The 13,379-nt window shown below is 34.5% G+C and overlaps 1 protein-coding gene across 3 annotated transcripts in view; it reads right to left on the bottom strand.

The window, feature by feature from the left end:
* The window catches only part of golga1 (golgin A1), a 51,854-nt gene that overhangs the window by 16,691 nt on the left and 21,784 nt on the right, over nt 1-13,379 (bottom strand). For all 3 annotated transcript variants that reach the window (XM_087262982.1, XM_087262981.1, NM_200838.2), the window contains 5 exon segments: nt 9,581-9,692; nt 6,800-6,895; nt 4,188-4,313; nt 1,627-1,722; nt 787-882 (listed from right to left, as the gene is read on the bottom strand). In XM_087262982.1, the coding sequence (XP_087119108.1) occupies nt 787-882; nt 1,627-1,722; nt 4,188-4,313; nt 6,800-6,895; nt 9,581-9,692 (526 nt within the window).

Consider the following 13,379-nt stretch of genomic DNA (forward strand, 5'->3'; position numbering starts at 1 on the left):
AAAAAAAAACGTCATCGTACTCACCCTGGCAATGTTCTAACGCCATGCAGCATAATTTTTTTTAAATTATTTAACATTATTTTAAATCCTAGCATTAATACTACAAAAGCAGTGAACAGAGATCAGTGTCAGAATCAATAGAGCCTTTTGAATGTAGTCCATCATAATAATAATAATACATTACAGTTTGTTTCACCAACCAAGATTGCGATAGTTTTAAATGTCATATTTTTATTTTCAATGCTACTTTTAAATAAAAAAAAAGCTAATTTAAGTATTAGCGCTAGTAGATTACACAAAAAGTCAATGCAAATGGTTATTTTTTTGTTAGTGGAACGAATGATTGTCGCAAACGTGTGGTATTTGCATATTGCATCTTCTGTGAAAGATCTAAACCTTCAAAATTCTCATTAAGCGAAAAGTTTTCACCCTGTGAGTCGCTGCCCCCAGGGGGCCGTTATGGCATTGCAGGGGGGCCAGCAGTTGTTACTATGAATAATATTGTTACACTAATACATGTAAAAATTACAACAACAACAAAAGACTACGCATTCACTATTCGGTTGGTTTAATAAAAACCCATTAATTTGAAACTTTGTTAGCTAAATACACATCAACTGGTCCAGTGCTCCAGTTTTCTACTGATTTTGACTGCTCATCTGACCTATAGAGAGCTGCACTTGCGGAAACTGATGCAATATTTGTGGTCAAAAGAAACATCAGGGTGATCAAAGTTTCATATTTAGACAAACTTAGCCATTAAATGTAAACTATACATGTTCTTACCTGTGCATCTGTTCTTTCTCTGTAAGCTTTGGACGAGTCGTCTTTGTGTTTGACCAGAGTCTGCAGATCTGTTATGCTTGCATTCTGCCGAGAGACCTGCAAACAAATCAAACAACAGAATGTCTCTATTAACATTCATAAATACAGTGTAATAGCTCAGTAGAACAATATTATATATAGACCAATATTAATGCAGTGAAACTTTTGGTAAAAAGCAAATTGATTAGATGCAAGAAATTTAAATTCAATTTCAAATGCTTTTTGAATGTTCAAATAAATTAGATGAAACTTACAATGGATTTAACAATTCTTCTTTCTTAATTTAAATACATTCTAAACTTTATTAAAATACTTCAAAAGCAGTTTTCCTATAGAAATACACTCTGATTCAGGAAACACGCATGACATTCAAAAGGGAAAGTAGACATTTATAAAGTTTTAGAAATTATTAAAAATATATATATATTTTTTTTTTTACTTTCCTTTCGTCAAATAATCCTATAAATAAAGTATCAATTTTAAGCCGCACAACAAAATTCTTAAAAAATACATATTCATTACTCTACCACAAGGTGTTATAAACCTTTATGGATTTTATTTTATTGAGCACTAATGAAGACATTTTCCGGAAAGCTGAGAACCTGTAACCATTGATTTCCACAATAGCAAAAAAACGATTACAGGTGTTCAGCATTTTTCTAAATATTTTTGTGTTTAAAAGAAGAAAGAAACTCAGTCAGGTTTGAAACAACTGGTGGGCGAGTAATTATGCCACATTTTCCCTTTAAAAAAAAACTGTCATCACATGAATAGACTATATTTCAAAACATTTAACTATACCTGTGCCTCCAGTGAACTGACTGCTGTAGTGTGACTGGTTTTCTCCTGCAGTAACTCTCCTCTGGCCTCCTCTAACCTTTGCTCCAAGGAAGACTTCTACATGCACACACACAACATGCAGACGTTAGATGACTGAAACTGTAGCGTGATGACAGGTATATACATTATATTGTTTGGTTTAAACAGAATACGGACAGAATTTCAAAGGCTGGAGAGGGTCTGTTTCAGAGATCACAGGATTTCATCTCTGTTATCCGCAGACAATGTTGTTCTGTTGGCTCAAATTTTGGACCTTCAGCATGCACTGGGGCAGTTTGCTGCCGAGTGACACATGGCTGGAATGAGAATCAGCTCCAAGTTTAAGGCCATGGGGCTCCACCGGAAAAGGGGGGTTTGCCATCTCCAGATTCGAGGAAAGTGTCACAGTCGTGGTTAGGGAAAGGAGCGAGGACTCGGGTGCAGCAAATAATGGGTATTTATTATTAATAAAATAAAAATAAAAGGCAAAACAAAACTACCCTGAGGGGGAAAACATAAACAAAACACACAAATAAACTTGGCTGGGCTGGCAAGACAAGACTGAAGCAGGAACACAGGGGGAGTGTAGACAACAAACTGGCCCAGGACATTAGAAAATGAGGAGAATATAAGGAGGAGAAAATTACCACAAACAGATGAACATAGTTAACTAATAATGGGTTAACAAGGAGGGTGGGACTAGACAATAGATGGGAGAGCACATGACAGAGACAAGACAAGCCATGCGTTCACATAAAACAGGACAAGAACATGCAGCCAATGAGAGAACTCATTAACCGCATGTTCATGACGACACAAGCACAACACTGAAGCACATGACCACAATGTTTACACTGAGCCACGTGCTTTGACAAGAGACGCAAGACACTAGCACAGGATAGATAAACACCTTACTGTGCGCTTACACATATGCAACGCGCATGCTTCATCTCAGCGTCAACCAAAACCGAAAGCAACTACACGAAGACGCTGAGAATAAAGCAGCGCGATCCTGACAGAACAACACAAACACGAGTACAAGAACACACTCTGCGTACACCCACGACAGCGCGCGCGCACACACAGAGACACACAAAGACGGAAACAGGACAAGACAGCTAGTGCCCGGGCTCTGCCACCAAAACAAGAATTTACAAAACCAGAGTGGCAGAACCCTGACAGAAAGTCCTTATGAGACTCCTAATGGTTTATTCTCAAAACACAATTAAAACATTAAGAGAAGTTGAACCCTGTTAGACCATGTGCCGCGGCGCAAAGCTGATTTTTCCATCCTTTGACTTGCAGAAGTGGATTTTTACACGCCCTTAATGCTTTTGCGCCCTGCACTTTGGACTTTGCGCCTAGATCGTTAAAATAGCGACCTATGTCTCTCGGCTGGCCTGGGACTGCCTCTGGATCCTCCCAGAGGAGCTGGAGGAAGTGTCGGGAGTGGGAAGTCTGGGGTTCTTCTCTTTTAAATCAAAAAATATATATTTTTAAGATCAATATTATTAGTGCCCCTTAAGATTTGTTTTCTTTAATAGGCTACAAAATAAACTACTATTGTCCAATGACTTGCCTAATTGCCCTTATGTGCCTAGATAACCTACTGTAGTTAAAATAGTTAAGCATTTAAGGGGGTAATCAGACTAGGCACTGTTTAAACCGTACCTGGTTGAGTTTGTCCCCCCTCCCATCTCCCCCTCGACTCGCACTGCATTTTAACCTTCCAAGCCCGAACATTTTTTTATCAATGATGTGACTGTTCAGTTTAACAGGAAGAGAAGTGCTATCGGTCAGCACAACAAAAACGGCTTTAGTTGTATTGATTTGGTATTATTTTGAGTCGTTTAGGGTGCAGTGACACATAGCTGAATAGATCTTCCTCTTCTGACGCTCATAAATTACCAGAAGTGTCATCTGGCTCAGGATTTAGTCATCGTGCTGCATGTATTAGGAGGTTTGTTAAAGTTGGCAGCTGAAGTGCAGTAGGGAGTTTGCATCTTTGATAAACTATGACAATGTGCGTTCAAGTTAATAAAAGTAAGAATGAGTAGTAGATCGATATGAAACAGTCCCTTAAAAGTGAGATTGCATCTACAGTTTCACCCGACCTCGACCAAACCACACTCTGGTCCACTTCTTCTGGGCTCAACAAATGTATGTATGTATGTATGTGTGGGTGTGTGTGTGTGTGTGTGTGTGTGTGTGTGTGTGTGTGTGTGTGTGTGTACGTGTTTTTGTGACATATCAGGACACAAATCTGTATAATGACATGTATGACACGGGTATTACAAAAAGGAGGTGAAATATGAGGACATTGATGACGTCCTCATATTCATTTCATTGTCATTTCTCAAAATGCTTATAAGTCCTACAGAATGAGTTAAATCAGAGAGTAAAGCTGCACACAGTCTCCTGTGATGGTTGGGTTTAGGGCAATATAATATACGGTTTGGACAGTATAAAATAAATGGAAACCTATGTAATGTCCTCACTTTTCACAAAAACAAATGTGTGTGTGTGTGTGTGTATCCTCTGACCTCTTTGAGCAGTTCCTGTAAGTGTTCATCCTGAGAGAAGTTTGCTTCTAGTCTCCTTTCTAAAGAGGCGGCTTTCTCCTGCAGATCAGACAGTATACGCTCTCGCTCCTCTTCCGTCACCGCAACCTGACCAATCACAGTGCGGTGTGAATTATACCAGGGTAAGAATAACAAATAAATAAATGCAATGCAATGAAAGTGAAAGAATCAATAAAAGGATTGAAAACAACTTGGGGATGTATATTGGAAACCTAAGTAAAGCAGACAAGGGTAATTTGCATATAAAGCTGTGCTATAATGTTTGCATGGCCATTGCAGAATCAGTGAAATGTTCATTTTTTTACCAATATAAGGGGGATAGTGCCTGGAACAGCAAGAAATCTGTCAGAGTTCAGCATTGATGAATAACAAATAAGTAAAAGCAGGAAGTTTGACAGTGAACATGATCTAAATCTCAGTTAAATTGACAAATTTTGACATAACATGCCCTATAACAGATTATTTTTTGGAGGAGGATGAGAAAGTCTCATTCCTGCATGAGGATGTGGGGAGGAAAGAATTGTTAACTTTGAAAAACGTTCTAATGTTTGTTTGTTTTTTCATTAAATGACATATCTATACTACAGGATTGTGCTGTGGGCTAACCAAATATATATTATTTTGTTTTATGTGCCAGAGACTTTGTGTCTATTAAGTCAACAAGATTAGTACTTATAGATAGTGTTTCCTCTCTTTTCCTTTACTTCCATCCATCTATTGATTTATAAATCGATTTACTTTTTAAGGATTATTACAATTTCTTTATTACTATTTTGCTCTTAAATTTTTGTATATATTTATTTGGCATGTGCTTTTGAAGTACATTTAGACTATAACCCATTGCACAGTCTTTGTTAAACCTGCCTCTGATTATATCTCTGAAAGCACATTAGACATTCATCCTGATAACTGATGTTAATGCGATTGCTGATGTATGCAGCCAACAATGACCAAACATGAAATTCAGTACTATAGTAATTTATAGTAAAATAAATAAATAAATAAATAAATAAATAAATAAAATATTATATATATATTTTTGAACCATACTAATGTGTATCTATTATAAGCCTACAATTTATATTAGCCTATAGACCATTTTTATATGGTGTTTTTGTACATTCCTCAAAATGGTCTATTTAGCCTACAACCTTTTGTTAAAAATGCTACAGCATGTTGACGCTGTAGCGTAGTGTTTAGTGCGCTGACATACTGTATATAACTTTGAGTTTAAGTCCCGGCTCGACCTTTCTCGATCCTATCCACCCTCTCTGTCCCACTTCACTTCCTGTCAATTTCATAGGACTGTTTTAAGCAGCTACTTTAAGCTCATCTTGTTAGGACTGTTTTCAATTTGTAATATTTCTTTTATTCTTCCTGTGATTTTACTGTATTTTTTATTGTTTTACTGTGCTCTGTTGTTTTTAACTTTCTTGCAAGCGATTTGGGTCTTGTAAAAGTGTGTTATAAATAAAACGTATTGTTATTATTATTATTATTATTATTAATTTATTTACTGTCCTATCATTATAAAAGTCAAGATTTTATATTTAAATTGTATAAATTTTTCAATTTATTTATTTATTTATTAATTAACAATTTCTACAGATTATTTTCAAATAAGGCTGATGTTGCACCACCTCAAATAGTTTCAAAGGATTTTAAAATGCTTTTTGGACATTCTCATCATAAAGATTATTAAACCTATTTTACAAAAAAAAAAAACACTTACAAAATACCAGTGTTGGCAAGAGTACTGAAAAATTACCACTACTTACTCAAAAAGTACCACTACTTACTCAAAAATCTAGTGCAAGTGGAAAAAAATCTGTTGTAAATATTACTCAAAGTATGAGTTAAAAGTAGCCCTTTAAAAATTATGCAACATTCTGTAGAGGATTTAGTTATTGTTAAAGACTATTTGTCGATTTCTGTCATCATACAGTAAACATCATCATATTGTTCATTATGATGCAAAATTATTATTATTTTATTATTTTAGCCAATCCCCATAGACAGGAAAAAATAACTACTTAGTAAATTACAATTCCTCAGAATAATTACTCATTTAAGGTAATTTGAGGATTTGTAATTTGGTACTTTAAACTACTGCTAATTACCCTATGAATGTGTCATCATATCACTGAAAATAAGATAATATCAGCTTTGAATGAGTATGTGACGCATAGTATTATGGTTCAGACGTGATATCGTTTACATAGCAATTTCTCAAAAAGATGATTTTCAGAGTCTGAATTTAATCAAATATTTGACATGGCCTAACTCGGTCAATATTAAAACATATCAAGGCTATATTTTGCTAAATTTTCTTTACATTGTTTAGAATGATTTTTTGTAAAAAAAAAAAAAAAACACTGAATTACCCAAAAAACTACTTTATCTGTTTTTTTTTTTTTTTTTACAGAGGACATATGCCCTGCATGTTTTTATTGGATGCCACTCGCATGTGTGCCTGCATGATTTATCACATTTGCAGACACACATTTTCACTTGCCAATGCGTGTGAATGCTTTACATTATTAGTATGAAAGAATTCATCAAGTCTGTCAGACCTTGTTCTTGTGCTGTTCGTGCTGTAGCTTCAGCTTATTGTGTTCAGACTGGAGATGCTCCATTGATCTCTCTAGTGCTTCTGCATTGCTTTGTGCCTAAAAACAGAGAAAAGAAACAACAGGATGTGGAAATTATTACTGGCGTACCACTCAGGCGAAACTGAAAATATTCAAAAACATCCCTGTTTCCTTAACTAGACATTGACCACTGTTAAACATAATTTAGCAAATGTTTAAAAAAAAAAAAAAGCAAAAAGGTGGTTAATAATTCTGAATCTTCAGCTGTATATTTATTTGTACAAATACACGAATGACATCTTAATGACAATAAAGCACAAGTTGAAATAGATTATAATTCAAGTTGAATTTTGATTATTTTTCAAACATTTCTCAAGGGATGTTAAGCAATGACGTTTGCTTAACAACAATATTTCCAATGATATTTTTTCTTCAATTTTCTTTCTTCTTTGTTCTTTTAGTTTGGGTTGAATTAAAGCAATTAACAACAATTTTAAGGTCAATATTATTAGCTCCCTTAGGAATTGTATCTTCCAGTTGGCTACAAAGCAAACCTCTGTTATACAATAACTTAATTATCTTGACTTGCCAAGTTAACCTAATTAACCCAGTTAAGCCTTTAAAATGCACTTTAAGCTCAATACTACTATCTTGCAAAACAACTAGAAAAAAAAATATGTACTGTCATCATGACATTGGCAAAGACAAAAGAAAAGAGTTATTACAAATTTTTAATGAAACTATTAAGCTTAGAAAAGTGTTGAAAAATATATTCGTTAAACAGCACTTGGTGTAAATAAATAAATAAAATAATTACAATTCAACAGGAGGGCTAATTATTTTGACTTCAACTGTTTATAGAGATTTGTTTTTACTTATCTTACTTTAAAATGTGACCATAACAATCTGGTTGAAGAAAAATATATTTTTTATGAAGTGTGTAACGGTGTAAATTTAACAAAAAAATATTAATTATAATAACTTTTCAGGAAAAGATCTATAAAATACAAAAGAAAATGATGTCCAAACTTGACTTAAATGCATGTCATATGCTCAATAAACTAGTAAGGAAAATGATAAATATGCATAAGCAGTCATGAGCATTCAACATTCTCTAGTAGTTCTTCACAGGTTCTTCTGCATTTCACTGCATTTGCCATGTAAACGTGCTTGACAGAAATTTGAACCTTGATCTGCCATGTCTTGTCACTATTAAAAAGGAGAACTAAAAGATGATGAACTTGTGTCCTATGACATTGAGCTATTTCCTCATTCCACTGTATGTGTCTGGTTTACGAATGCAAAGATGCATTAAGTAAGAACATTCGCTTAAGACTAGGGCCAGATGGAATCTGCGGCTGTTTTTTGCTATTTCTGCGGAGAATTTTGGTAAAGTCTGCGGATTATTGCGGAATTGATTATTATTTGAAATGAATTAAAAAAACTGAATAAATATAGATTTACACACATTTACATAAGTAAATAAACAGAATTAATAATGGGCTGAAAATTTGTGGAAAATCTGCAGAATTCTGCACGCGCAGATTCCGGGTGGGCCTACTTAAGACTAACTGTTTGTTTTTACGGTCATGTCTTACATAGTCATGTCTTGGAGCATACCACACATTAGTTAATCAGGTGTTTTTTCCCCAACATTCTTCAGAAATTGTTGTTTTGTGATTTACAAAAAAAAAAAAAAAAAAAATTCAAAGTTTAGAACCACTTGAAAGTGAAGAAATGTTATTTTGGGTCTACCATTTATTAAAAACAACAATTCTTCATTTAATGCACCATGATAACATCCATAAACAGTTGAAGTCAGGATTATTAGCCCCTCTTTGAATTTTTTTCTTTTTTAAATATTTCCCAAATGATGTTTAACAGAGCAAAGAAATTTTCACAGTATGTCTGATAATATTTTTTCTTCTGAAGAAAGTCTGATTTGTTTCATTTTGACTAGAATAAAAGCAGTTCTTAATTTTTGAAAAAACATTTTAAGGTCAAAATTATTAGCCCTTTTAAGCTATATATTTTTTTCAATAGTCTACAGAACAAAACATTGTTATACAATAACTTGCCTAATTACCCTAACCTGCCTAGTTAACCTAATTAACCCTGTTAAGCCTTTAAATGTCACTTTAAGCTGTATAGAAGTGTCTTGAAAAATATGTAGTCAAATATGATTTGCTGTCATCATGGCAAAGATAAAATAAATCAGTTATTAGAAATAAGTTATTAAAACTATTATGTTTAGAAATGTGTTGAAAAAAATCTCTCCGTTAAACATTGGGGGGGAAAAAACAAGATGGCTAATAATTTTGACTTCAATTGTACATATAATCATATATCATATGTATACTCTTTTTTTATTGTAGCTTTAAGAGACATAAAAAACAATAAACAGACAGACAAACCCTTCATGTAACAATAATCTGTGCAAAATATAAAATCAAGAAATTTGAAATTACAGTAATTTTCAAAGGTTACATTTGTGTTTATATATTTTTAAAGTGTAATTTAAGCAATTTTCAAGCTCATCTTAATAAAACCTCACCAAAAAGAGGTAGTTTCTAGTACTTTAAGCACCCTGTATGAATGCTATCGTGAGCAAAACTAAATAAATAAAAGTGAAAGCTATGAAAACGCTTAAATATGAGCTGAAAACACTTTTAGAAATGGAATGGTGGCTTTGTTCCCAAAAGTGACCCTCTTGGCTTGTTATGAGTGGCTGTTTGTATGAGCTGAAGGTTGGCAAGCGCTAACCTTCTGGAAATCCTCTGACACCTGCTGGATCAGCTGCTGCAACTCCTGCTCTCTCCTCTCCAAATCCACAACTCTCCGCTCTGCCTCCTCTTTCTCACTCAACAACTCATCCCTGAGAGAGAGACAAAGAGAGAAACCATGTATATTATTATTACCACTATTGTTATTACTATTACTATTAAAGCTGTCTTTTTTGGCAATATATGCTCATGTATGTCATGCCAATAAAGTGAAAAGAATTGAGAAAAGATAGAGATATGATCATTAAACATGCTAATTATTATCATGTGTGTTGTTGTTTGTTTTTAATCACTAATACTACGTAATTTGTATCCATATGCTCTATTTAATGTAAACGTCACACATGCTTTGGCATTACATAGGTGTCATTTGTCATTCCAATAAAGCAAGTTTAAATAGAGTGAAATAAAAAATAATGTTTTTAAAAATCTGGAAAAAAACAAACATTTTAAATATTTTCAAGTATGAATGAATCAGATCGACTTACAGATCAACTACTCTATTATTTTTAAATAATTTAAGATGCAATGTGTATGATTGACAACTAGTGGTTGAACTAGGTATTGCAGTCCAAATTCTAAATATTGGAGAGGATTTTTCACCCGGCCTCTCTAACAATAACACTATGCACAGGCAGGTTGCAGATTGACGACACCAGCAGGAGTGAGCATGCCTGACGATCGCACCATACAACGTAAGCTGCTCAGCTAATGTTTGTGTTTGTAATAATGGTATTATTTGCTAATTAAAAAAAACATGTCAGGGTTTAATGCAAGGGATTTTCCAGTGGGTCAGATTTTTACTTGCACTGCCAATATTTTCTCTGGCCCCACAAAAAAAAAGAAGTTAGCCATTTAGTTATTCAGCATAATTTTTCTTTAAATAAAACTGACAATTTAAAAATGATTTAATTTAAATACAGTGCTAATTAGATTAATTAAAGTAAATGATTTAGTTAAAAACTACAACAAATTTATGTTTTTTGTTTGTTTAAAACCCACCAAAATGCCTAATTTTATAAACCGGCTCATTAAATCAGTCTATAATACTCTCAATATTTTTATTTTTCATTTATTTGTAAACCTGGAATTAAAATGCGTTTCACTTCTTGTTCTTGCTTGATCCATCAACATAATAATCATATTAGCCTACGTTTTAATCAATTATGGCCTTTGAGGGTTTTTTTTTAAATGTAGTCTAAGAAAGCTAAAGAAATTCTATAAAGGGGGTCCGTTCAGCATTTCTCGTCACAACACCGGGACAGCAGTCATGAAGCAATCATGAAGCAATGTTGATCTTTCTTCCGAGGTGTCGAAATTAACAAAACAAATGAACAAAACAATTAGCCTAATACAAAAAATAAGATTAAAATATGGAAAAATTATCAGATGGTATTTCGTCAATTTTTTTCGGTCATCAGATAAACAGCACTTGACAAATGACAACCTACCCTTCTCATCATTCTCTCTTCATATAGCCGAATATATGGCCATTACACAACCATAATACACTGTGATATAGCCTGGTTCGTTGGATCGTTTTGTTTCACTACAATCGATCGGCTCAATCGACCCAAGACCACCTCATTCTAGCGATCTTAGACCGATTGATTTGGCGCGGACTCGAGCACGATTGCGGGATTCACATATGCTATGAACCATGCTTACTGGGCAAGATAGGTTCCGAAACAAAAGTCTGGGCATGAAAGCATGCAACTGACAAACAGTCGCAGCCGAATTAAACTTTAGTGACAAGGCAGCACTGGCCCCAATCAGGCCAGTAACCATTCTGTATACTGTCCAGAGCGTCTTGCACGCTGGCCCCGGACCAGCGGGCAGTCCTTATTGTTGAGCCCTGCATGTGAGATTAAGGGCCCTATCATACACCCGGCGCAATGTGGCGCAAGGCACGGCGCAATACTTGTTTGGTAGTTTCAGCTTGGCGCAAGAGTCGTTTTGAGGCGTTGCGCTACGCTGTTTAAATAGCAAATGCATTAGCACTCATATGTGCGTCCATAGGCGTTCTGGTCTAAAAAGGAAGGCGTTCGGAGGCAGACCGCTGGCGCGTCGCTATTTTGAGAAACTAAAATAGATTTTTCATTAGACCAAAACAACGGTCTAAACAAACACGGTCTAAACTCCGGCGCAGAGTTGCACCTCGCTTACACACTGCTTAATACGCACAAGAGAGCAATAGGCAAATATCTTTACATATGAAAAAAAATTTATATTAAGGATACATATAGGATATAATAAGAATAGATATAGAATATAAATAAAAGGATTAAAATATTACAAAACATTATTTTCTAACCTACATAAATATGAAAAAAATCACTGCTTTTATGCCTTCTTCATCTCGGGAGGCTTTTTCAGTTCATTCATAACAATTTGCTTTTGTATAATGGTATTATTATTAGCAGTATTATTTATTATATCCATGTTTATATTTGTTTTATTAAAAACAAGCTTAGATTTGCCCACCTGTCAGGTTTTAGACCATAAGGGGCACAGCATATGTTTTAGGATATAACTCAGGTTATTGAACACACTTTATCATTATTGTTCATTTATTCTTTGCTGGAAATTAGCACTGATTTTAGAAATAGTTTTGAAACGAATATTTGCGCTTAACAAACACAATTAATTATTTATAGACTAATTGATGTCTGTGCGTAAAGGTTTCCCCATCCAAGAGCGAAAGTGAAAGTGATCCATTATCTCTCATTCTCACGCAGTAGATGCTCTGTTTAACAGTTTTCTGTTAAAAAAGCTGTTAACTGTTAACTGTTTGCTAGTGAAATGCTCAGTTTTTACACTTAGACTTACTTTACGTCCTGTAAATAGCGAATGCGCTTATGGCGCGACGCAGCTGACTCTTAAAGGGAATGGGAGATGAGACTCTAATTGGTTTATTCTCAAAACACACCTATAACTCATTAAGAAAATAAACTCAACTCTTTTGAACCATGCGCCTTGGCGCAAAGCGGATTTTCCCGTTTGTAAATTAGTAAAAATGCGTTCTGACACGCCCTGAAAGCGTTTGCGCCCTGCATTTTGCGCCCTGCGTTTTGCACTCTGCGCATGGACCGTCAAAATAGAGCCCAAAGAGTTTATGTGGAACTCTAAATGTAATTTCGGAGGCTGCTACTGTCCTCTTGAGGCCTCATTTTTTTCCTTCATGACTGAAATAAAATATGCCATGTTATCCATCAAGTCAACCTGAGGTGCCAAAACAAAACTGGGTAAACTGGAAGTGGGCAGGTTATAGACACCAAAACATGGACAGGCGTTCTTACATTGTACACATTTTTAAAGGAGAATAACTGACTATAAAGTTGTTTTTCAGATAAACAAGTATGTAGGGCTGGACGATTTGGCAAAAAAAAAAAAATCTAGATATTTTATACAGTTTGACCGATTCACGATTTCGATTTTTTTTTAATTGTGTAACTAGTCAACTTAAAACATTACAACAACATGACTGAAGTAACATTCTCTTTATAAGTAACTTGAAAAACCATCTGGTAAAGGAACATAGTATTTTTAATGGCCATGCCATACATAAATTGGTCAACAAGGTGTAAATTAATGTAAAACAAATTCACGAGTTAAATATCGTTGCAGAAGATTTGAATAAAATATATTTGTGTAAATATTGCAGTTGCAGGAATACAGAGGAATTTTTTGCAAGTTTCGCTGAGCCTAGGAAAGATTGGCTGTCAGCTCGGCTTTGACTTTGTCTTCTTCTGATTAAATGACAGGTTGTAATGCTGCTG

The sequence above is a fragment of the Danio rerio genome, chromosome 8 (assembly GCF_052040795.2).
Source record: "Danio rerio strain M-AB ecotype USA chromosome 8, GRCz13ab, whole genome shotgun sequence".
In the NCBI taxonomy this organism is placed as follows: domain Eukaryota; kingdom Metazoa; phylum Chordata; class Actinopteri; order Cypriniformes; family Danionidae; genus Danio; species Danio rerio.